At 43.0% G+C, this 21,885-nt stretch overlaps 1 protein-coding gene across 4 annotated transcripts in view; it reads right to left on the bottom strand.

The window, feature by feature from the left end:
• The window catches only part of Eogt (EGF domain specific O-linked N-acetylglucosamine transferase), a 53,784-nt gene extending 36,675 nt beyond the window's left edge, over positions 1-17,109 (bottom strand). Inside the window, exons 1-8 of one of the 4 annotated variants that reach the window (XM_045136100.1) lie at positions 16,982-17,109; positions 16,156-16,276; positions 15,435-15,488; positions 13,199-13,422; positions 10,333-10,433; positions 9,572-9,680; positions 2,700-2,794; positions 1,465-1,569 (exon numbers count right to left, since the gene is read on the bottom strand). In XM_045136100.1, coding sequence (XP_044992035.1) covers positions 1,465-1,569; positions 2,700-2,794; positions 9,572-9,680; positions 10,333-10,433; positions 13,199-13,408 — 620 coding nt within the window. In that variant the 5' untranslated portion in view covers positions 13,409-13,422; positions 15,435-15,488; positions 16,156-16,276; positions 16,982-17,109. Of the gene's footprint in view, positions 1-1,464; positions 1,570-2,699; positions 2,795-9,571; positions 9,681-10,332; positions 10,434-13,198; positions 13,423-15,434; positions 15,489-16,155; positions 16,383-16,981 lie in introns of all 4 variants that reach the window. The other 3 variants (XM_045136099.1, XR_006633847.1, XM_045136101.1) reach the window with 3 other exon arrangements.
• Positions 17,110-21,885: the final 4,776 nt, after the last annotated feature.

The following is a 21,885-nucleotide window of genomic DNA, read 5'->3' as shown; positions in this document are numbered from 1 at the left end:
AGTTTTTATTGTAACAATCTTTTTAAGTCAAGTGAGAGGCTTCATCACAAAATTGGTAACTACTGTTTGAATGTAGGTTAGATGAATATTGCTATTGGTCTGCTCAGCACACTGTGTGACCTCAGAAATTAACATTACATAAAAGTATCCTATTTGACTATAAAGGAGGTGATGAGTTTCTGTGAATAATGAAAGAATTCTGCATCCTAACTGTGGTGATGGTTACATGATCTAGGCAAGTAATATAAATATTTTGGAGTACACATTTTGAAAAAATAAGTGCTTTGTAAACACTGGTAAAAACCCACACTCATGTAGTTAATAAGACTGTATCAACATCAGTGTCCTGGCTTTGGTCACTGTGCTATGGTTACATGAGATACTGTCATTACAGGAAGCTGGAGAATTACACAATGGAACCTCTTTTTCAAACCTCCTTGAGTCTAAAAGTATTTCAAAGTTCAGAAAGCTGACCAATGGTAGTAAAGACTAGTATTTACCCTTAGGCAGGTTTACAGGGTACATCCTGAGACAGCACAGGATGTTGCTGATGCTGTTTTCTAAACCTGAACAGTTACATAGGCGGGTTCCAGTTTTCAAAATCCAAACTATACAATATTTTGTATGTGTGTTATTTCAATAAATGCATAATTTTTAAAATGTGCTCCCTTAGCAGGGCGTGGTAGCATACGCTTTTAATCCCAGCACTAGGGAGGCAGAGGTAGGAGGATCACCATGAGTTCAAAGCCACTCTGAGACTACAGAGTGAATTCCAGGTCAGTCTGGACTATGGTGAGACTTTACCTCGCAAAAACAAAACAAAACAAAACAAAAGAACAGTGCTCCCTAAACACGTATAGCAATTTTGAGTTAACAACAGCTCACTAAAAGTGATTATCCTTTCATTTACAATCAGCAAATGCTATACCTACTTTGTAATATCATGTCTGTTTATGGGTTCATGCACGTGCATCTGCGTGTGCAGGTGCTCATGCACATGTGCGCACATGTGTGAGGACAGAGGTGAATGTTGCGTGTTTTTCTCAACTGTTCGCCACCTTATTTTCTGAGACCCAGACTTCCCTGATTCTGCTAGGCTGGCTGGCCAGCAAGCCCCGGGGTCTCTTACATCCGCCTCCCCAGTGCTGGGATGACGGGCACGAGTGCTGCGCCAGCTTTGTTGCTGTTGCTCGTTCATGTGCTTTATTTACTGGACACCCAAACGCAGGTCCCGTGTTGTCACGGCAAGCCCCTGACTGACTGAGTCATCTTCCCAGCTCCTACTTCCTAATGTATTCAAATGACATACAAATGAGGGACTCATCTTTCCACACTTCACAGTTCATACTGACACAGATTAAGTAACATTGTCCATTTTCAATTCCCTTCCAAAATCTTTAGGTACCAAAAGAAAAAGTAATTATTTTAGAAAAATATTTCTTAGGGAAAAAAAAATCATGTTACCAAGACTGCAGAGGGCTTTTGCGCTGACCTTCTGACATCAATGTACTACTGTCAAGTTTACAGTGTCCTCCAATTTCGCCACCCTGAAGAAAATCTTCCTTGAATCTAATATATAACAAAAAAAAACAAAAAAAAACTGAACAAATTTCTCATGAATTAAGCTACTGGGTTATACCTAAAAGGGATTCTCAACTTCCGAATCAATATTTTACTGGAATTTAACTACATGTGTGTGATGCACAAGGTCATTCTTTTTTTTTTTTTAAATTATTTTATTTCCATGTACTTATTTGAGAGAGAGAGAGAAAGAATGGGCACACCAGGGTCTCTAGCTGCTGCAAATGAACTCCAGACACATTCACCACCTTGTGTGTCTGGCTTACATGGGTCTTGGGGACTTGAACCTGGGTCCTTTGGCTTTGCAGGTAAGTGCCTTAACCACTAAACTATCTCTCCAGCCCTAACACAATGCCATTTCTGCCAATGGTAAACTGCATGTGTGATGGTGGTCCCACAGGATTACATGTCTAGGGACATTATAACACTCTTAGTTGGTGTGAGTCCACTCTAATGTTTGAACAATTATAAAATCAAGGTATTTCAAAATGTATCCTCATTATTAAATGAGAAATGACTATATTCATAATAGAAAAATTATAAAATATGTAAAAATAGCAGAATCATTATACAGAATCCAAGCTGGTAGCACTATGATCACCTGGTGACCAGCCTGAATCATCCACTCTTTACCCACCCTGAACCTTGCAACCATTTTACTACAAAGCAAACTTAAAAGACCTATCTCTGGATGTGAAAAGATTTAAGAACTTGGGGCTAGAGGGATGATTTAGAGGTTAAGGTATTTGCCTGCAAAGCCAAAGGACCCAGGACCCATGTTAGCCAGATGCATAAATGGCTGCATGCATCTGGTGTTTGTTGCAGTGGCTGGAGGCCCTGGCACACCCATTCTCTCTCTCTCCCTCTTTCTCTGTCAAATAAATAAATAAAATAAAATATTAAAAGAAAAAAAATGATTTCAGAACTTCTGAGCCAGGTATGGTGATGCACACCTTTGATCCCAGCACTCAGGATGCAGAGGTAGGAGGATTGCCATGAGTTCAAGGCCACCCTCAAGGCTAGCCTGAGCTAGAGTAAGCCCCTACCTCAAAAATCCTAAAAAAAAAAAAAACAAATTCAGAACTTCGATAAGATTCCAACAATAACCACTTATGTACCTGTCATGGTTTCTCTTGATATTTCTTAAGTCCAGGTAGAGATTGGTGGCTCTGCAGTACTGAAGATAACGGGAACATACCAGACTTGAGTCACTCTGAAATAAGTTTTAAAAAAGCAAAAAGTAGCTATAAGCATACTGCAAGGACTTCCTGACCTACTAGCTATGTGTAGTGGCTTGAATAAGAAACGTCCCCCACAGCTTCATGTGTTCGTGATTAAGCCTCATACTCAATCCCTAGCTGGTGGCAATTTGGTAAGGAGAGCCTTGTTGGAGGAGGTGTGTTGCTGGGGGTGGAACTTGAGATTTATTAGCCCAGTTCCAAACCCAGTACTTAAACTACTTGCCCCAGATATGCACCAGTTTCCTGCTCTGCCATGCTTTTCCCTGCCTGATGAAGTTCCCCCTTGAAACTGTAAGCCTTAAAGAAAAAAAAAAAAAAAACACCTTTCTTCCCATATGCTTCTTCTGGTTGGTGCTTTGTCTCAGCAAGGAGAAGGTAACTGCAACACCATTCCAACTGCATGTGCACCCACATGAATGACAAGGTGAGCTCTCTAGACATGACTTCAGGACATTTTCTTCTTTCCACTACACCTTGGCCAAATGTACTTTTGCCAGTTCTCACTTTTTTTAAAAAATTTTTTATTTATTTTTTTATTTTTATTATTTATTTGAGAACAACAGACACAGAGAGAAAGACAGATAGAGGGAGAGAGAGAGAATGGGCGCGCCAAGGCTTCCAGCCTCTGCAAACGAACTCCAGACGCGTGCGCCCCCTTGTGCATCTGGCTAACGTGGGACCTGGGGAACCGAGCCTCGAACCGGGGTCCTTAGGCTTCACAGGCAAGCGCTTAACCGCTAAGCCATCTCTCCAGCCCCAGTTCTCACTTTTAAGTTACTATGAAGAATTCCTGGGGCAGGGAAATTGTTCACAAGGTAAAAACACTTGCTGTTCAAGCATGAGTTTTATCTCCAGCACACACATAAAAAGCTGGACATGGCCACTGTAGCCCCACTGCTGAGGGGAATCGGAGATAACAAGATTGCTGGGGCTCACTGGTCTGGCCAATTTAACCAGAAAACAGAACTTCAGGTTCAGTAAGAAACTCTGTTTCAAGGAAATAAGGTAGAAGAATGATGCTCTCCTCTGATTTATGCAGTGTTTACATGAAGCAGGTGCACCTGTCCACACAAAGCACACACACACACAATTCTCAAATGCTGTATCTGAATTTTATCTTTTTATTCAGATACAGTCTCATCATGTAGCTCAGGCTGTACTCAAACTCATGATCCTCCTCCTGCCTCAGCCTCTCAAGTGCTGGGATGACAGATAAGTGTCACCTCAAATTTTAAAGCAAATGGCCATATATGTGGCTCATGTAGTCCAGTCTCCTTAAAATAAGGCTTGGAACCATTACTAACACCAACTATGTGCAAAAGTATTTCCCAAAGAGTAACCAAGAGAAGTATGAAAGAATGAGCCCATAAAAGACATTCAAATGCAAAACTGGACAGGAAGTTTGCCAGATGATGATGATGATTTTGGTTTTTTCAAGGTAGGGTCTCACTCTAGCCCAGACTGACCTGAAAACCACGCTGTAGCTTCAGGCTGGCCTCAAACTCACAGCAATCCTCCTACCTCTGCCTCCTAAGTGCTGGAATTACAGGCATGTGCCACTATGACAAGAACAGTTGGCCAACTTTAATAAGAGGCACATTCTGCAAAGTATCCCATAACCTTATGTGAGTCTCTGCATCAACAGCAACAATAGAGCTAAATAACTGCATAAAACAGAGTCAACTACCACTGCCTATTTCTATCACAGCCTGTTCTATTTTAACCAAACTTATTTGTGTTAAAAGAGGGACTGTTTCGGGCTGGAGAGATGGCTTAGCAGTTAAGCGCTTGCCTGTGAAGCCTAAGGACCCCTGTTCGAGGCTCGGTTCCCCAGGTCCCACGTTAGCCAGATGCATAAGGGGCGCACGCGTCTGGAGTTCGTTTGCAGAGGCTGGAAGCCCTGGCGCGCCCATTCTCTCTCTCCCTCTATCTGTTTTTCTCTCTGTGTCTGTCGCTCTCAAATAAATTAATTAATTAAAAAAAAAAAAAACGAGGGACTGTTTCAAAACTTTCTGCTCTGGGTTCCGTTTAGGGATTTAAACACCATTTTTAAATACCATTTCACTAAGATTCCCAAGGTACAAGGAGCCTAGGTGTTGGAATCTAGTCAAGAAAAGATTAAGGGGCTGGAGAGAGGGCTTAGCGGTTAAGTGCTTCCCTGTGAAGCCTAAGGACCCCAGTTCAAGGCTTGATTCCCCAGGACCCACGTTAGCCAGATGCACAAGGGAGCGCATACATCTGGAATTCGTCTGCAGTGGCTGGAAGCCCTGGCGCACCCATTCTCTCTCTTTCTCTCTGCCTCTTTCTCTGTCGCTTTCAAATAAATAAAAATAAACCAAAAAAACAAACAAACAAACAAAAAAAGAAAAGATTGAAATGGAGCCAAACATGGTAGTCATGCCTTCAATTCCAGCATTCAGAATGCTGAGACAACTAAGACCGGGACCGTACTGATGGTATAACACACACCAAGGCATTAAATGGTGTCCAGGAAAGCATTCTACAAACTACCATGAGAGAGGTGTACAGGTGAGATTGTATCTCCTTTCCTCAGGAGCAGATAAGACTACAGCCTAAATACACAAAGTAAAACAAATGTCTATTATTAGCACTTGTGGCAGGGCAGATTAATGTCGTGCCAACTTCAATCCTTTTGTTACAATTGATAAGAGCTCAATTAGGAGACAATCCTCCCTGCAAAGCACCACAGTGTACATATTTGTTTATAGGCAAGTGATTTATTAATTTTTTTCTTTTAGTTTCCTAGATTGCATGGAGATAAGATATTCCTGAGGGCCTGGAGAGATGACTTAACAGTTAAGCGCTTGTCTGTGAAGCCTAAGGACCCCAGTTTGAAGGTAGATTCCCCAGAACCTATGTTAGCCAGATGCACAAAGGGGCGCATGCATCTGGAGTTCATTTTCAGTGGCTGGAAGTCCTGGCGTGCCCATTCATTCTCTTTCTCTCTCTCTGTATCTTTCTCTCTCTGTCTGTCACTCTCAAATAAATAAAAATTTTAAAAAAGACTCCTGAGATGTTCAGGATCATTGGGTTAGACAATAGTAAACTTGAGTCATAAGTGCTTACAACTCCAAAGGCATTAAAAAAATAAAAAACAGGCCAGGCATGGTGGCACATGCCTTTAATCCCAGCACTCAGAATGCAGAGATAGGAGGATCACCATGAGTTTGAGGCCACCCTGAGATTACATAGTGAATTCCAAGTCAGCCGGGGCCAGAGTGAGACCCTACCTCAAATAAAAAACAAGCTGACCGTGCTGGTGCACACCTTTAATCCCAGCACCCAACAGGCAGAGGTAGACGGATCATCGTGAGTTCAAGGCCACCCTGAGACTACATAGTGAATTCCAGGTCAACCTGGACTAGAGTGAAGCCCTACCTCAAAAAACAAAAAAACAATAATAGGGCTGGAGAGATGGCTCAGCGGTTAAGCGCTTGCCTGTGAAGCCTAAGGACCCCGGTTCGAGGCTCAGTTCCCCAGGTCCCACGTTAGCCAGATGCACAAGGGGGCGCACGCGTCTGGAGTTCGTTTGCAGAGGCTGGAAGCCCTGGCGCGCCCATTCTCTCTCTCTCCCTCTATCTGTCTTTCTCTCTGTGTCTGTCGCTCTCAAATAAATAAATAAATAAATGAACAAAAAAAAATTTAAAAAAAAAACAATAATAATAATAATAAAATAATAAAAGTAAATGAATAAACACATCAAAGTAGAAGAGGGATTAGTTAGACAGAAGAAGGGGTTCAGTGGAAGGAGATGAGAAAGGGGAACAAGGGAAGGTAATGGGAGGAGATTATGATCAAAATATGTCATATACCTATATGAAACTTGACAGTTTAAAAAGTTTGAGAAAAAAAAAAAAAACAGTATGGAAAGCTGGGCGTGGTGGCACACACCTTTAATCCCAGCACTCAGGAGGCAGAGGTAGGAGGACTGCTGTGAGTTGAAGGCCACCCTGAGACGACATAGTGAATTCCAGGTCAGCCTGGACTAGAGTGAGACCCTACCTCAAAACAACAAAAAAAGAAAAAAAAGGACAGTATTGAGCCCTTTGCTAGGGCCAGGCCCTGTACTGGTCATTTTTCTATGAAAAACCTTATTTTTTCCTTTCTACAAGCTAAAGCATTGGCATGGCTTTAAGGCCAAAGAAATTTAGAGACTTATTTTCAGGACTGGAGAGATGGCTTAGCGGTTAAGGCATTTGCCTGCAAAGCCAAAGGACCTTGGTTTGAATCACCAGGACCTATTTAAGTCCTGCACAAGGGGTGCATGCATCTGGAGTTTGTTTGCAGTGACTGGAGGCCATGGTGTGCCCATTCTCCCCCTCTCTTTGCCTCGTTTTCTCTGTCTCTCTCTCTCTCAAATAATTAAATAAATAAAGTTCTAAAAAAGTTTAAAACAACAAAAAAAGACTTGTTTTCAAGTTGAGTATTTTACCCAAGAGTCAGTATTTAAATTGTGTTGTTAAAAACCTACTTTCATATTTACTACGTAAAACTAACTCTTGACATGCATTTGTCCTATACACTAGAGTGCAATGGAAAGCACACTAAAAAAAGTACACTTTGTGCTGGAAATAGGGCTTAGCAGTTAAGGTACTTGCCTGCAAAGCCAAAGGACCCCAGTTAGATTCCTCAGCACCCACATAAGCCAGATGCACCAAGTGGCCAATGTGTCTGGATTTCATTTGCAGTGGCTTGAGGCCTTGTCATGCCCATGTTCTCTCTCTCTCCCCCCCTCCCTCTTTCACTCTCTTTTTTTTTGTTGTTGTTCATTTTTATTTATTTATTTATTTGAGAGTGACAGAGAGAGAGGGAAAAAGACAGATAGAGAGAGAATGGGCGCGCCAGGGCTTCCAGGCCACTGCAAATGAACTCCAGATGCGTGTGCCCCCTTGTGCATCTGGCTAACGTGGGACCTGGGGAATCAAGCCTCGAACCGGGGTCCTTAGGATTCACAGGCAAGCACTTAACTGCTAAGCCATCTCTCCAGCCCTCTTTCACTCTCTTAAATAAATAAAAATAAAAATAAATTTTTTTTTTAAGTACACTTTGAGCCAGGCGTGGTGGTGCACACCTTTATTCCCAGCATTGGGGAGACAGAGCGAGGAGGATTGCTGTGAGTTCAAGGCAACCCTGAGAGTACATAGTAAATTCCAGGTCAGCCTGGACGAGAGTGAGACCCTACCTTGAAAAGCCAAAAAACAAAAAGTACACATTGGTGGTGGATATAAACTTGGGGACTCTGGATGCCATCTCCAGCACCGCATAAACCAGGTGTAATGACTCATGCCTGTTACCATATGTAATGGTCTATGCTGATTGTCAATTTAACAGGACCTAAGAAGACTAGACTACCTCTGTGCATGTCTATGTGGGATGATCTTTGTTAGGCTAACCCACCTTAACTATGGACAGCACCATTCCATAGGCCAGGGTCCTGGATTTTTTTTTTTTAATATTTTAGTTATTTATTCAAGAGAGGGAGAAAGAGAGAGAGGAAGAGGCAGATAGAGAGAAAGAATGGGCATGCCAGGACCTCCAGCCACTACAAACGAACTCCAGATGCATGTGCCCCCTTGTGCATCTGGCTTACATGGGTCCTGGGGAATTGAACCGAGGTCCTTAGGCTTCACAGGCAAACGCCTTAATGGCTTAACCATTTCCCAGCCCCCTGGATGATTTAAAAGGAGACAGCTAGCTGAGAAGCAGGAATCATCACTCTCTGCTACGGACTGACCGGATGCAATGTGACCAGCTGCCTCAAGCTTCGCCATCATGCCTTCCCTGCCATGATGGAAACTGAAATAAACCCTTCCTCCCTTGAACTGATTTTTACCAGGTATTTTATCCTAGCAAAAAGAAGGGAACTCACACATCCCAGTACCAGGGAAGTGAAGGATGCAGTTCACCATTTTCCTTGGCTACACAGATACATGAGACCTTATCTTAAAAAAAAAAAAAAAAAAAAAAATGACAAGAGGAATTGAAAAAAAAAATGCCTTTTAACTCTACCTGCATGGTTTTACAAGATAGCTGAATGGTCTTGGAGAAGCTGCTTATCTTCTCTGAGGATCTTATTTTCCACTCCAAAACTAAAGGCATCAGTCTATCTGCTCCACTGCTTATTGCGAGACTCAAGCAGGGCAATTCACAAGAAAGCTTCCCTTCATGCTGTGAAGTACTGACCAAGCAAATATAGATCAGTACAGTGAGGAGACATCATCTGTCCCAAATGAACAGAGAATGAATGTTTAAAGATACAATGTATTAACTTCTCTTCTTTAACATAGGTTGGGGCTTCTAAATTTACAAATATTTTACCTGCCTCAAAATATGACTATCTGATGACAAGGACATACCTTCCAAAAAATATATTAGCCTATTTTAAAACACTAAATAAAATTCTGAGCTGGGTATGGTAGTGCATACCTAATTCTAACTCCAATTCTAAGGACCGATGATGTATCAGTAGAAAGATCACTGATTTCAAGTTACATGGGCTACATGGAAACCCTATCTCATTGAGCCATCTTGTTTTTGCATTAGAAGTTATACAATAAATAATAAAAATAAGGGCTTATTGTTTTGGGATTTTTTATATTTATTTATTTTTGATTTTCAAGGTAGGGTCTAGTCTAGCCTCAAACTTCCTATGTAACTAAGGAACTTGAACTCCTGATGCCCAACATGCCTCACTAGCAAGCTTACGGATTAAGGAACTAAACACTCACCATTCTCTCTTGTTGGCAGAGCACATGCATTTCCTGCAGCCGCTCTCTGGCATATCCAAAGTCAGCTTGTTTCCAGAACATGTCCTCTGCTGACTCCAAAGTGTCTACCCTATTTGCAAAAAAAAAAAAAAAAAAAACAGTGATTTTTCTTTTCCTTTTATTTTCTAAAACTTACATTTTCTTTCTACAGGCTAAGTTTCTAGAATTCTGTTACTATTTTAATTTTAAGTATGTTATCATAGTTTTTCCTAAAATTATCACTATGAACATAAAATTATAAAAGGGTACTAATAAACAATCTACTCACTAAAATAAAATATAACAAATAAAAGACATAATAAATAAAAGACACAGTAGAAGTCTATGAATTTGAGGACATCTGGAACTGAAGGAGGCAATAAAGTATTTAGTATATTTTATTTACCCCATTTTTTAAACTATGTGTGCATCTGAATTGCTAATTATATTTTACTTTACCTAGAATTTATCTATTCAGAATCTAGAGGAACCTGTTCATTTATCATCTTAGCATACACTGCAGGAAATATTTTCTATAGTCTATGCTGTTTTTCTGTCTGACAGAGGAGATACAGATAATCTTCACTCAGTGTGAGATAGGTTTAATTCATGATTGAATGAATAATTTAATATCTAAAGGAAGTATAGTCTAACAATAGAAACTTTCTAGAAACAGAGCATTAACACAGACTTCAAAGAAAATATGTTTAAAAGTGAGGAGGGGATTCCAGATGGAAACTTACCACCCCCTATCAACGAAGCTGCAAACAGGGTAGCCAAACCTGAACTCTGGTTTGCAGGATTTCTCATAACCCCAGCAGTACTTAAGATTTTCTATGTGCTTCTAGAACATAAAACATGTACATTTAAAATGGACTTCCTCAAAGGGGAAAGTGTGGGGGGGAGAGGGAGGGAATTACCATGGGATATGTTTTATAATCATGGAAAATGCTAATAAAAATAAAATAAAATAAATAAAAAATAAAATGGACTTCGTTTAAAAATTTTTATTCATTTATTTATGAGATAGAAAGAATAAGAATGGGCACGCTAGGACTTCCTGCCACTGCAAACTCCATACACACGTGCTACTTTGTGCATTTGACTTTATGTGGGTACTGGGGAATTAAACCTGGACAGGTAGACTCAGCAAACAAGCACCTTAACTAACCAATGAGCCATCTCTCCAGCCCTCTTAATTTATGTTTACTTTATTTTTTATTTGAGAGAGTTAATAAGAGTATTGGTGAGCCAGAGCCTTGTGCCACAACAAACAAACTTCAGACACATGCACCACTTTGTGGGTCTGACTTTACATGCGTAGTAGGGAATCAAACCAGGGCTGCAAGCTTTTCAAGCAAATGCCTTTAATCTCTGAGCCATCTCCTCAGCCCAGAATCCTAGCACTCAGGAGGCAGAGGCAGGAAGATCGCTATGAGTTTGAGGCCACCCTGAGACTATATAGTGAATTCCAGGTTAGCCTGGGCTAGAGTGAGACCCTACCTCAAAAAAAAAAAAAAAAAAGAAGAAGAAGAAAAAGCAAAAGCAAACCTTAATAAACCTCTCACCTTCACACTTCCCATTCATGTATGAAAAGTAACTGCAGCATATTCTAATAGTAGTAGTTCCAAAATTCTGAACAATTGTCTTAACGTACTCCCTGAGGATGGCCCCTAACCAAAAGTCTAGACTTCACCTAGGCTAACAACGATCACTTGAATTTGAATTTCTTGAAGCACCTTTTTTAATTTTTTATTTTATTGAGAACTTTAATATATAAACATACTGCAATTTGGTCATATTCTCTGGGTTGGCCCCTCTTCCATACTCCATTCCTTTAATCCTAGCATTCGGGATATAGAGATAGGAAAATCACCATGAGTTTGAGGGCAGCTTGGAACTACATAATGAATTCCAGGTTAGTCTGAGGTACAGAGACCCTGTCTCAAAAAACAAAAACAAAACAAAAAACAGCCTTTCTGGGCTGGAGAGATGGCTTTGCGGTTAAGCACTTGCCTGTGAAAGCTAAGGACCCAGGTTCGAGGCTCGATTCCCCAGGACCCACGTTAGCCAGATGCACATGGGGGTGCACGCATCTGGAGTTTGTTTGCAGTGGCTGGAGGCCCTGGCGCGCCCATTCTCTCTCTCTCTGTCTCCTTCTCTCTCTGTGTCTGTCACTCTCAAATAAATAAACAAAATTTAAAAAAAAAAAACAGACTTTCTCAGAGTAAGCTGATTATACCAATCAGTTCTTGTTACCAAAAGCATCAGTGAAAAGGAATGGCATTGCAAATCTGTTCATCAATCAAGATCCTTAGAAGCAGCCTAAGGTCAAAGCTCTATAGCCCATGAGGGCACAGCAGGGGCTGCCAGCCATGGATCTGCTGTAAGGCCCCAAAGCAACTGGTCAGATTCCAGGATCTGCTTTTCCATGTGTTTCCTGTGCCAGCAGTAGGGAAAAGGAAGGAAGGGTCACAATGCCAGACTTTGATGTACAAGGCCGCCTGAGATGTCTTAATGGGCTCTTAATTTATGTTTACTTTATTTTTTATTTGAGAGAGTTAATAAGAGTATTAATTACTGGGAGCCAGGGCTGAGGTGTTATTACTGAAATAAAGTACTAGACCTCATAAGTGATGCTGAAGAAAGAAAAGGTGTGACATCCTTTATTTTTCTTTTCTTCCTACTTTGCTCCATTTACAGAGCATACAAATAGAGATTTAAGATTCCCTCTTGGGAATGGGGCATGATTTTAAGCTAAGATTAGTCACTTATAATTATCAGGTCAAATTAAAGCAAACTCACAGTGAAAACTGAACATTAGAATTCTATCTTTTTTTTGTGCTAAGAAGATTCTAAGAGTCACAGGTTGAGGCAACATGCCCAGAGGCATTCCCTTCCCAACAACAAAAACAAAAACCTGACTGTTGTTCCCAAAATGCATAACCCACAAGCCCATGGGGAATACCTGCAACCCCACTGAGGAGGGCCCCCAGAGGAATGGGGGCAGGGATGAGGGAAAAGAGGGTATCAACACATGATGTATCCATACAAAATGTTATTAATAATAATAATTAATAAAATAAATTAAAAAACATAGATGGACATTTTAAAAAAAGTGCACAAGCCGGGCATGATGGCACACGCCTTTAATCCCAGCACTCGGGAGGCAGAGGCAGGAGGATTGCCATCAGTTCGGGGCCACGATGAGAATACAGAGTGAATTCCAGGTCAGCCCAGGTTAGAGTGTAACCCTACCTGGAAAAAAAAAAAAAAAAAGCACAGTATTGAAACTGTCATGATGAAACCCATTACTTTGGATGCTAGCCTTAAAAATTAATTTTAAACATGAAAAGATATAAATAAGAAAACCAAAGATAATTTTTTTTTTAAGTATGTGAGGGCTAATGAAATGGGTTAGCAGCTAAGGCACTTGCCTGCAAAGTCTAAGGACCCAGGTTCAATTCCCCAGTACCCACATAAGCCAAATGCACATGATGCTGCATGTGTCTGGAATTCATTTGCAATAGCTAAAGGCCCTGGTATGCCCATTCTCTCTCTATTAAAAAATAAAAGCATGTGAAATAAAAAAATGAGAAGCAGGACTACCTTATATGGACAATGTGGGTCCTTCTCACAGATGGTAGCAATATGCCTATTGCTATGCAAGAAGAAGGGAATGTGCTCCTCTGGCAGGCGGAGGCTGGTGTAGTTGTACAGGAGTTTGCTTGGAACACTGTCAGCCTCAAGAAGAGCCTCATCTTGGCCACTCAATGGGACTTCATGAAGCAGCACTCCAAAGACAAGCAGCATTAACATAGCAACCTCCAAACCTAGAGATCCAGTGGAAAATATATTCATAAAAAATTCCCTATAAAGGCCAAATGGCCAAGAGCTAGGCATAATTACTATGTATGTGCTCTGTTACGTCACTGAGTCATGTTCCTTTATTTACTGAATATTTATTTAGCACCTTCTGTGTGCCAGGCACTGTTAGGAACAAGATATACAAGGTACGCTTGGAATATTTTGAGTTGGCTATTCAGAGAGACTACAGACCACTACAGACCCAGGAATGGCTCCAAAAGGCTGTCCTTTTGAAAAAGAAATTTGTGTCTACCTATATCAGTAAACATGAAGACACAGATATCTCTGTACCTAATATTCCCACTGGTACCCAGGAAAAGAGATGACCTCAGGTGGTGGGAGAGACTTCCTCTGTATACCAAAACAGTCCTAGCTTGTAGTGCACATTCTCTGGCCCCAGCCCTCTCCAGCCCGTACAACCTCCCAGACCTACAGAAGCCCAAGCTTCTATGAGACTCAGCCAGACTGTGACCTGCCTCCTTCCACTGTCAGTCCCGTGCTTATTAGGTATACAATAACATTTGTATGTCATTTTTGTTGTCATTTGTCTATTGTCAGTTTACTTCACAAACTAATATTATCAGACTTTCAGAAAGAGATGGTTCAGTCAGTAAGATGATAGCTACACAAGTTTGAGGACCTGCGTTTGGATCCCTGGTACCTATATATAAAAGCCAAGAGGCAAACCCAAGAGAATCCCTGGGACTTGCTAGCTAAGTAGTCTAGTCAAATTGGTGAGACAAGGTTCAGTTTGACTGAAGACAATGCCCAACACTGACCTCTGGTCTCCAAATAATACACACACACACACATACACACACACACATACACACACACACATAAAAAAGAGTAAATTTAAAACTTCCCTATGGGCTGGAGAGATGGGTTAGCGGTTAAGCGCTTGCCTGTGAAGCCTAAGGACCCCGGTTCGAGGCTCGGTTCCCCAGGTCCCACGTTAGCCAGATGCACAAGGGGGCGCACGCGTCTGGAGTTCCTTTGCAGAGGCTGGAAGCCCTGGCGCGCCCATTCTCTCTCTCTCCCTCTATCTGTCTTTCTCTCTGTGTCTGTCACTCTCAAATAAATAAATAAAAAATTAAAAAAAAAAAAAAAACTTCCCTACATGCTAGGCATGGTGGCACATGCCTTTAATCCCAATACTCGGGAGGCAGAGGTAGAAGGATTGCTGTGAGTTCAAAGCCACCCTGAGACTACATAGTGAATTCCAGGTCAGTGTGAGCTAGAGTGAGACCTTACCTGGAAAAAACAAAACAAAACAAAAAATTAAAAAAATAAACACTTCCCTACAGAGGGGTGAACAAAATATTAACACTATGAAAAGTGGTAAGAAATCTTATGAATCTCTAGCTCTCACACCCGGAAGTTAAATCTCTTTGGTCAAATTTCTCCTATGTACGTTCCCCACCCCCCAAAAAAAATTATTCCATTCTCAGTTGACTTTACTAAGATCGGACCAAGTGTGCGTTCCACCAGATGATAGAGCCAAAACACATGCCAGGTGGTCCTCAGTAAAGTGGTGTGTTTAGAGGCATATAACCACAGCATAGCATTCAAATTCAGTCTTCACTGACTACCAGTTTTTACAAATAGACCGCTCTGTTCAACCAATCCAAGCTCCCAGGCCATGAGGTGATAAAAGAGCAGTAGGTAACAAGGTTTCTCATTCAGGTGTTATCTCTTGTAATTCTAATCTGAATTAATATTTTTTAGTTGAGACTGATAAAAAGTGGGTTAATAGTAAGTTTAGAAAAGTTAAAAATATATAATAGAAGCCAGGCATGGTGGCTCACATCTTTAAACCCAGCACTTGGAAGGCAGAGATAGGAGGATCGTCATGGGTTCAAGACCACCCTGAGACTACTTAGTGAAGTCCAGATCAGCCTGGGCTACAGTGAGACCCTACCTCAAAAAAACAAAAAACGAAAAACAAACTTATTTTACTTTTAATGAAAATATTTACCTCCTTAATCCTCAGAATCACGAGGAAACTGCTGATGTTTCAGGTACCTAAAACCTGTCAGGAATGAAATGAATCACCTTAAAAGTATGCAAACAGAACTTCTTCCTGAGGTGGCATTTTCATTTGCAGGAACTGCTACAGGAGAAAATAACGAGAAAACCCTGGGATGCTCTTCTTGTAGGCTAACGGTGAGCAGGAAGTAGCTTACTTTATACAGCCATCAGTGTACACACACCATACTCAGCAGAGAAAACATTCCTGCGAGCAAAGCCTGTTCCTAGTTCTCACCGCAGTAAGCCTGTTCACTGAATCACAGGGCTGCCAGTGCCAACCTTAGGGTCAAGGGCAGGCCACTGGGTCCTTTGACTCAGAATACTGCTCATAAATTCACTGTTAAAAACAAGTCCTAACAGCCAGGTGTGGTGACGCACTCCTTTAATCCCAGCACGTGGGAGGCTGAAGTAGGAGGATCGCTGAAGTAGGAGGATCACTGAGAGTTGGAGGCCACCCTGTGACTACATAGTGAATTCCAGGTCAGCCTGACTACAGCAAAGCCCTACCTTGAAAAAAAAAAAATCCCTGAAATTTGGTTATCCAAATCCATAGTCCTGTATTTCCAGTGGAAACTAAATTCACCCACTTACGGAGAAGTAACCCTTGGGAATGGAGAAAATCAAAAGAGGCAGATCAGACACTTGGTTTTGCAAGCCAGGGCACGTACCCACTTGCACACGCTGGGTGGTGGTGGCTGCTGGTGCATGAAAGTACAGCCTGAGGGCCTGGCAGAAAGCCTTCTTGGAGATGAGTACTCTTGCAAAGCTTCGCAAGGAGAGGTGGATGCCCTGTTCCAGCGAAAAGAAGTTTTAAAGGCTAGGCTACCATGTACTTCTACACAAAACAGCTGGGCGCCCGCCACTCATTACAACGCTTACTTGGATTTCCACAGGCCTAAAAGGAGGGAAGGGAAAAGGTAAACATCTAAAAGACAAGCCAGGTGAAAGACCCCGGATTGACCAGGACTGCATGAGTGGTTTTGGGCATTGCTCTGCTCCCGAACTTGGAAAGGCTTTTACAAGTTATTGTGAACAAATGTTAAGTGCATGTGGGATTCATTAAAGTCCCAAGGTAGGCAGGCTGCAGCTCTAAGAAAGGAGCTCGCATGCCTGAGACCCCAGGGCGGAAAGCCCCAGCTGTCCGCTGTAACACTCCTCTCTCCGGCCCTGGGGCCGGGCCGCTGGGGCGCCCTGCAGCTGGCACGAGACCGCGAGAGGGTCCCGGCCGGCCAGACTCGGAGCGCACCGCCCCTGCAGGGCGCCGGCGGCTCGGCCCGGCTCGGGAAGGCAGGCAGGCGGGCGGCGCCGGCGGCTCGGCCCGGCTCGGGAAGGCAGGCAGGCGGGCGGCGCCGGCGGCTCGGCCCGGCTCGGGAAGGCAGGCAGGCCCGCGGCGCCGGCGGCTCGGCCCGGCTCGGGAAGGCAGGCAGGCCCGCGGCGCCGTCCAGGCCGCACGCTTTCCAGCCCCGCCCGCAGCGCCCGGCAGCCCCCGCGCACCTCAGCCGGCCGCGGGAAGAGCGGACGGGTGTCGACGCTCGCTTCGGGGTCCGCGGAGGACCGGGGCGCGGCGAAGGCTCCGGGCTCTCGGAGAGGAGGGCGGCTGCTGAGGAGCAGCGGTCGACGACGGCGGCTCACCGGAAACCTCGGCCGGGGCGGCAGAGCCACCCAGGAGGGAGCGCGGGCGGAGCCGGGCCGCTGGCCCCCCCGCGAACCGCTCCCAGCGCCAGGCCGGGTGGGCGCAGGCCCCGCCCGCTCCTCAGCCCCGCCCACTCCGCAGGCCCCGCCCGCTCCTCAGCCCCGCCCACTCCGCAGGCCCCGCCCGCTCCTCAGCCCCGCCCACTCCGCAGGCCCGCCCACTCCTCGGCCCCGCCCACTCCGCCCCGCAGCCCCGCCCACTCCGCAGGCCCGCCCGCTCCTCAGCCCCGCCCACTCCGCAGGCCCCGCCCGCTCCTCAGCCCCGCCCACTCCGCAGGACCCGCCCGCTCCTCGGCCCCGCCCACTCCGCCCCGCAGCCCCGCCCACTCCGCAGGCCCGCCCGCTCCTCAGCCCCGCCCACTCCGCGCCGCAACCGCCCTGGGCGCGGCGGGCCCCGTTCTCTGCTCTGCGTCGCGTAGGGCGAAATTTGACTGCTTTTCCGTTTCAAATATAAAAGTTGCCGCTCTAACTTCAAATACTGAAAATGAGCGTAGTTGACACAGGACACTTTGGTAATGAAGAATCTGTGTATTTCGATGTCACATACATTATAAAAAGTTACCCATTTTCACCTATCCCTGACTCACCAAGTTCAAATTACGTATTTATTTCGATTACAATTGCTTACCTGTAGGATCATCATTATTTGAACGCCTATTCTCCATTGCTCTCTACTCTTGGCACTTCCCAGTTACAACGTGACTTCAGAACATAGAGTTAAACTATTAAACACTGAACTTGTACTGATTAGAAATGAAGATTGGGGGTTGGAGAGATGGCTTAGCAGTTAAGGCATTTGCCTGCAAAGCCACAAAACCAAAAGACTTCGGTTCGATTCTTCAGGACCCACGTAAAACCATATGCACAAGGTGGCGCATGTGTCTGGACTTCATTTGCAGTGGCTGGATGACCTGGGGCGTCCATTCTATCCCCACAACAGTCTCTCTCACAAAAATGAAGGTAGAACCGGGCATGGTAGTGCACACCTTTAATGCCAACTCTATTGCTGAGAGTTTGAGGCCAGCCTGACACTACTACCTATATGAGAATGCATAGCCAATTCCAGGACATCTGGGCTAGAACAAGACCCTACCTCGAAAACAAACAAACAAAAAGTTGATGCAGTACAAAAGAACATGCTCAGACATAAAAGGTCGCGATCATAAGAAAACAGGTTTGTTCTAAAAGGCTTACATGCTTTGTACATAAATTTTAAGATACTACTGTAACTGTTACAGCTGAGCCCAATGGCTCATGCCTGTAAACCCAGCTTCTCTGGAGACTGAGGCAGGGCAATTGAAAGTTCAAGGTTAGCCCGGGCTACAGAAAGTTCAAGTCCAAGCTAGGCAACTTTGTGAGATCCTATCTCACAAGAAAAGATCCCATCTCAAAAGAAAAAAAAAAACCTTAATAAAAGATATACCATAAAAGCTGGGCGTGATGACACACACCTTTAATCCCAGCACTCCAGAGGCAGAGGTAGGAGGATCGCCGTGAGTTCAAGGCCATCCTGAGACTCCATAATTAATTCCAGGTCAGCCTGGGCCAGACTGAGACCTTACCTGGAAAGGGGGTGGGGGGAGATTTCCATAAAAGCTGTGTGAGGGAGGCTGTTTTACAGGACTGCCTGGGGGCACATGGGTCTGGAGTTCCTTTGCAGCAGGAGGACCTAACAGGCCCATTCTCTCTCTCTCCCTCTTTCTCTGTCAAATAAATTTTTAAAAAATTTAAAAAAAGAAAAAGAGTATCATCTGAGCCGGGCATGGTGGCACACATCTTTAATCCCAGCACACAGGAGGCAGAGGTAGGAGGATCACCATGAGTTCAAGGCCACCCTGAGACTATATAGTTAATTACAGGTCTGCCTGGACCAGAGTGGGGCCCTACCTCCAAAAACAAAAACAAAAACACGAAAGAGTATCATCTGGGGAGCTGGAGAGACAGCTTAGTAGTTAAAGAACTTGCCCGGGAAGCCTGAAGACCCAGGTTCGAGTCTCCAGGTGGTGCACGTATCTGGAGTTTGTTTGCAGTGGCTAGAGGCCCTAGCACACCCACTCTTGTTTTCTCTTTCTCTACCTCTCAAAGAGATAAAACAAACAAAATTCCCTTAAAAAAAAAATTCTGTGGACTGGGGTGAGGGCTCAGTGAATAAAGTACTTGACTCCAGCTGAAGTACCTGAGTTCATCCCAGAGTCCACTTTAAAAAAACAGGAAGATGAGGCAGGCTTCTGTAATCCCAGTATGCTGGCACTGACTGTTTTGGAAGACAGAGAATTTCCCAAGAGTTTACATATACACAAACACAAAAAAAATTTAAATATGTATTTTAAAATCTTCTGAGGACTAGAAAGACAGCAGTTAAGGTGTTTGCCTGCAAATCCAAAGGTCCTAGGTTCAATTCTTCAGGTGGCACATGCATCTGGAGGTGTTTTGGGTTTTTTTTGTTTTTTATTTTTGCAGTGGCTAGAAGCCCTGAGGTGCCCATTTTATCTGCTTCTCGCTCTCTGCTTCTTTCACTCTCTCTCAAATAAGTAAAATAAAGATAAAAATATTTTTTTAAAAATCTTCTGGAGGTTGGAGCAATGGCTTGAAAGTTAAAGCAATGGCTGCAAAGCCAAAGGACCCAGGTTCAATTCTCCAGGTCCCACATAAGCCAGATGCACATGGTTCTGCATGCATATGGAGTTCATCTGCAATGGCTAGAGGCCCTAGCATGCCCATTCTCTCCCCTCCCCCCAACCCCCGTCTCAAATAAATAAATAAATAAATAAATAAATATAAATCTTTTTAAAAAAATCTTCTGCGGGCTGGAGGAGATGGCTTACCAGTTAAGGTGTTTGCCTGCAAAGCCAAAGGACCTTGGTTCGATTCCCCAGGACCCACATAAGCCAGATGCACAAGACTGCACATGCATCTGAAGTTTGTTTGCAGTGGCTGGAAATAAATTTAAAAAAATCTTCTGGGATGTATTTTGCAAATACCAGCAAAAGCATACATGTCATTTACATGTGTCAGGCATTACTCTAAAGCACAGTAGTGATATCCTATTTGCTCTTTATGTAGACTTTGCCTCTACTGGGAACTACTGTTCTATTGTTATGCTTATTACATAGTACTATCCCAGGCTAATGAGCATAATCATTTTATTAGTTTTATTTTACTTTGGTAATGGAGAACCAACCCAAGGCCTTGTGCACACTGCCACTGAGCTAAAACAGCAACGACTTTAGAAAATGCTTTCTCAACTCACAGGCCACTATCATATTGCTGTCATATTTAAGAAATTCAGCTTTCCTGAGAGTTAATTCATAACAAATGAATGCATTTGTTTAGGTTAAATTTAAAAAAATATTTTTAAATTTTTATTGATTTGGGAGAGATGGAAAGAGAGAGAATAGGCGCACCTGGGCCTCTAGCCACTGCAAAGGAACTCCAGATGCATGTGCCACCTTGTGCATCTGGCTTACATGGGTCATGGGGAATTGAACCTGGGCCCTTTTGGCTTTGCAGGCAAGTGCCTTAACCACGATGCCATCTCTACATAGTGAAATCAGGTCAGCCTGGGCTAGAATGAGACCCTACCTCGAAAAACCAAAAAAAAAAGTCTCTTAAAATAGATTAGTCTAGATCCAAAGAGGTGGTTCAGCTCATAAAGGCGCTTGCTTGCAAAGCCTGACAGCCAGGGTTCAATTCCCCAGTACACATGTAACGCCAGATAGACAAAATGTCTCATGCATTTGGAGTTCATATGTAGTTGCATAAGGCCCTGACAACATTCACACACTCTCTTCCTCTGTGTTTGCAAATAAATAAAATTTTTTTTTTTTTTTTTTGGTTTTTCGAGGTAGGGTCTCACCCTAGTTCAGGCTGACCTGGAATTCACTGGAGTTTGTTTGCAGTGACTAGAGGCCCTGGAGTGCCCATTCTTTTCCTCCCTCCCTCCTTCTCTCTCTCTGCCTCTTTCTCTCTCTCTCTCTCTTTCTCAAATGAATAATAAAGTATTTTTTCAAAATTTAAGCTTTTTTAAAATGTGATCTCAGAAATGATACTACTATTTGAATACAGAAATGACAGACTTCACAGTATCACAATATTAATGCACAAATCATTCATGTAGTAATTACTAGTAAATTCAAAAAAAAGCTATATTCATTAAAAAATACTATTCAATAATATAACACAGAAAATCTGGCATTACCCACATTTTCTTTCTTTTCAAAAAAAAATTTACTTATTTAAGGGAGGGAGGGAGAGAGAAAAAGAGAAAACACTTTAAGGCCTCTAGCCACTGCAAATGAATTGCAGATTCATGCTCCACCTGTGCATTTGGCTTACATGGGTACTGGGAATAAAACATGGGTCCTTAGGTTTTGCAGTAAAGTGCTTTAATCGCTAAGCCATCTCTCCCAGCCCCTACCCACATTTTCTTAAACTATGAATTCCAAAGTTATACAATTTGTTTTTCATAAAATAATATCTTGATTCACTGATATTTACTAATCTGAATTGTGTTAAAAACAAAGTACATCTTTACTATTTTAAAATCTTTATTCAAATTAAATACATGATTATTTACATTTTCATTTAAAATTAAAATAATATCAATCTGTAGTTTGAGTCATACTTTTAGCCCTTTCCAAAATAGGTGATTAAATTTATTATAGTTGATAACTGGCCTAGGATTAGGAAAATTAGCTTTTATTTTA

The sequence above is a fragment of the Jaculus jaculus genome, chromosome 16 (assembly GCF_020740685.1).
Source record: "Jaculus jaculus isolate mJacJac1 chromosome 16, mJacJac1.mat.Y.cur, whole genome shotgun sequence".
NCBI lineage: Eukaryota > Metazoa > Chordata > Mammalia > Rodentia > Dipodidae > Jaculus > Jaculus jaculus.
The sequence above is the reverse complement of the archived record's forward strand: the minus strand, read 5'-3'. Positions and strand labels throughout refer to the sequence as shown.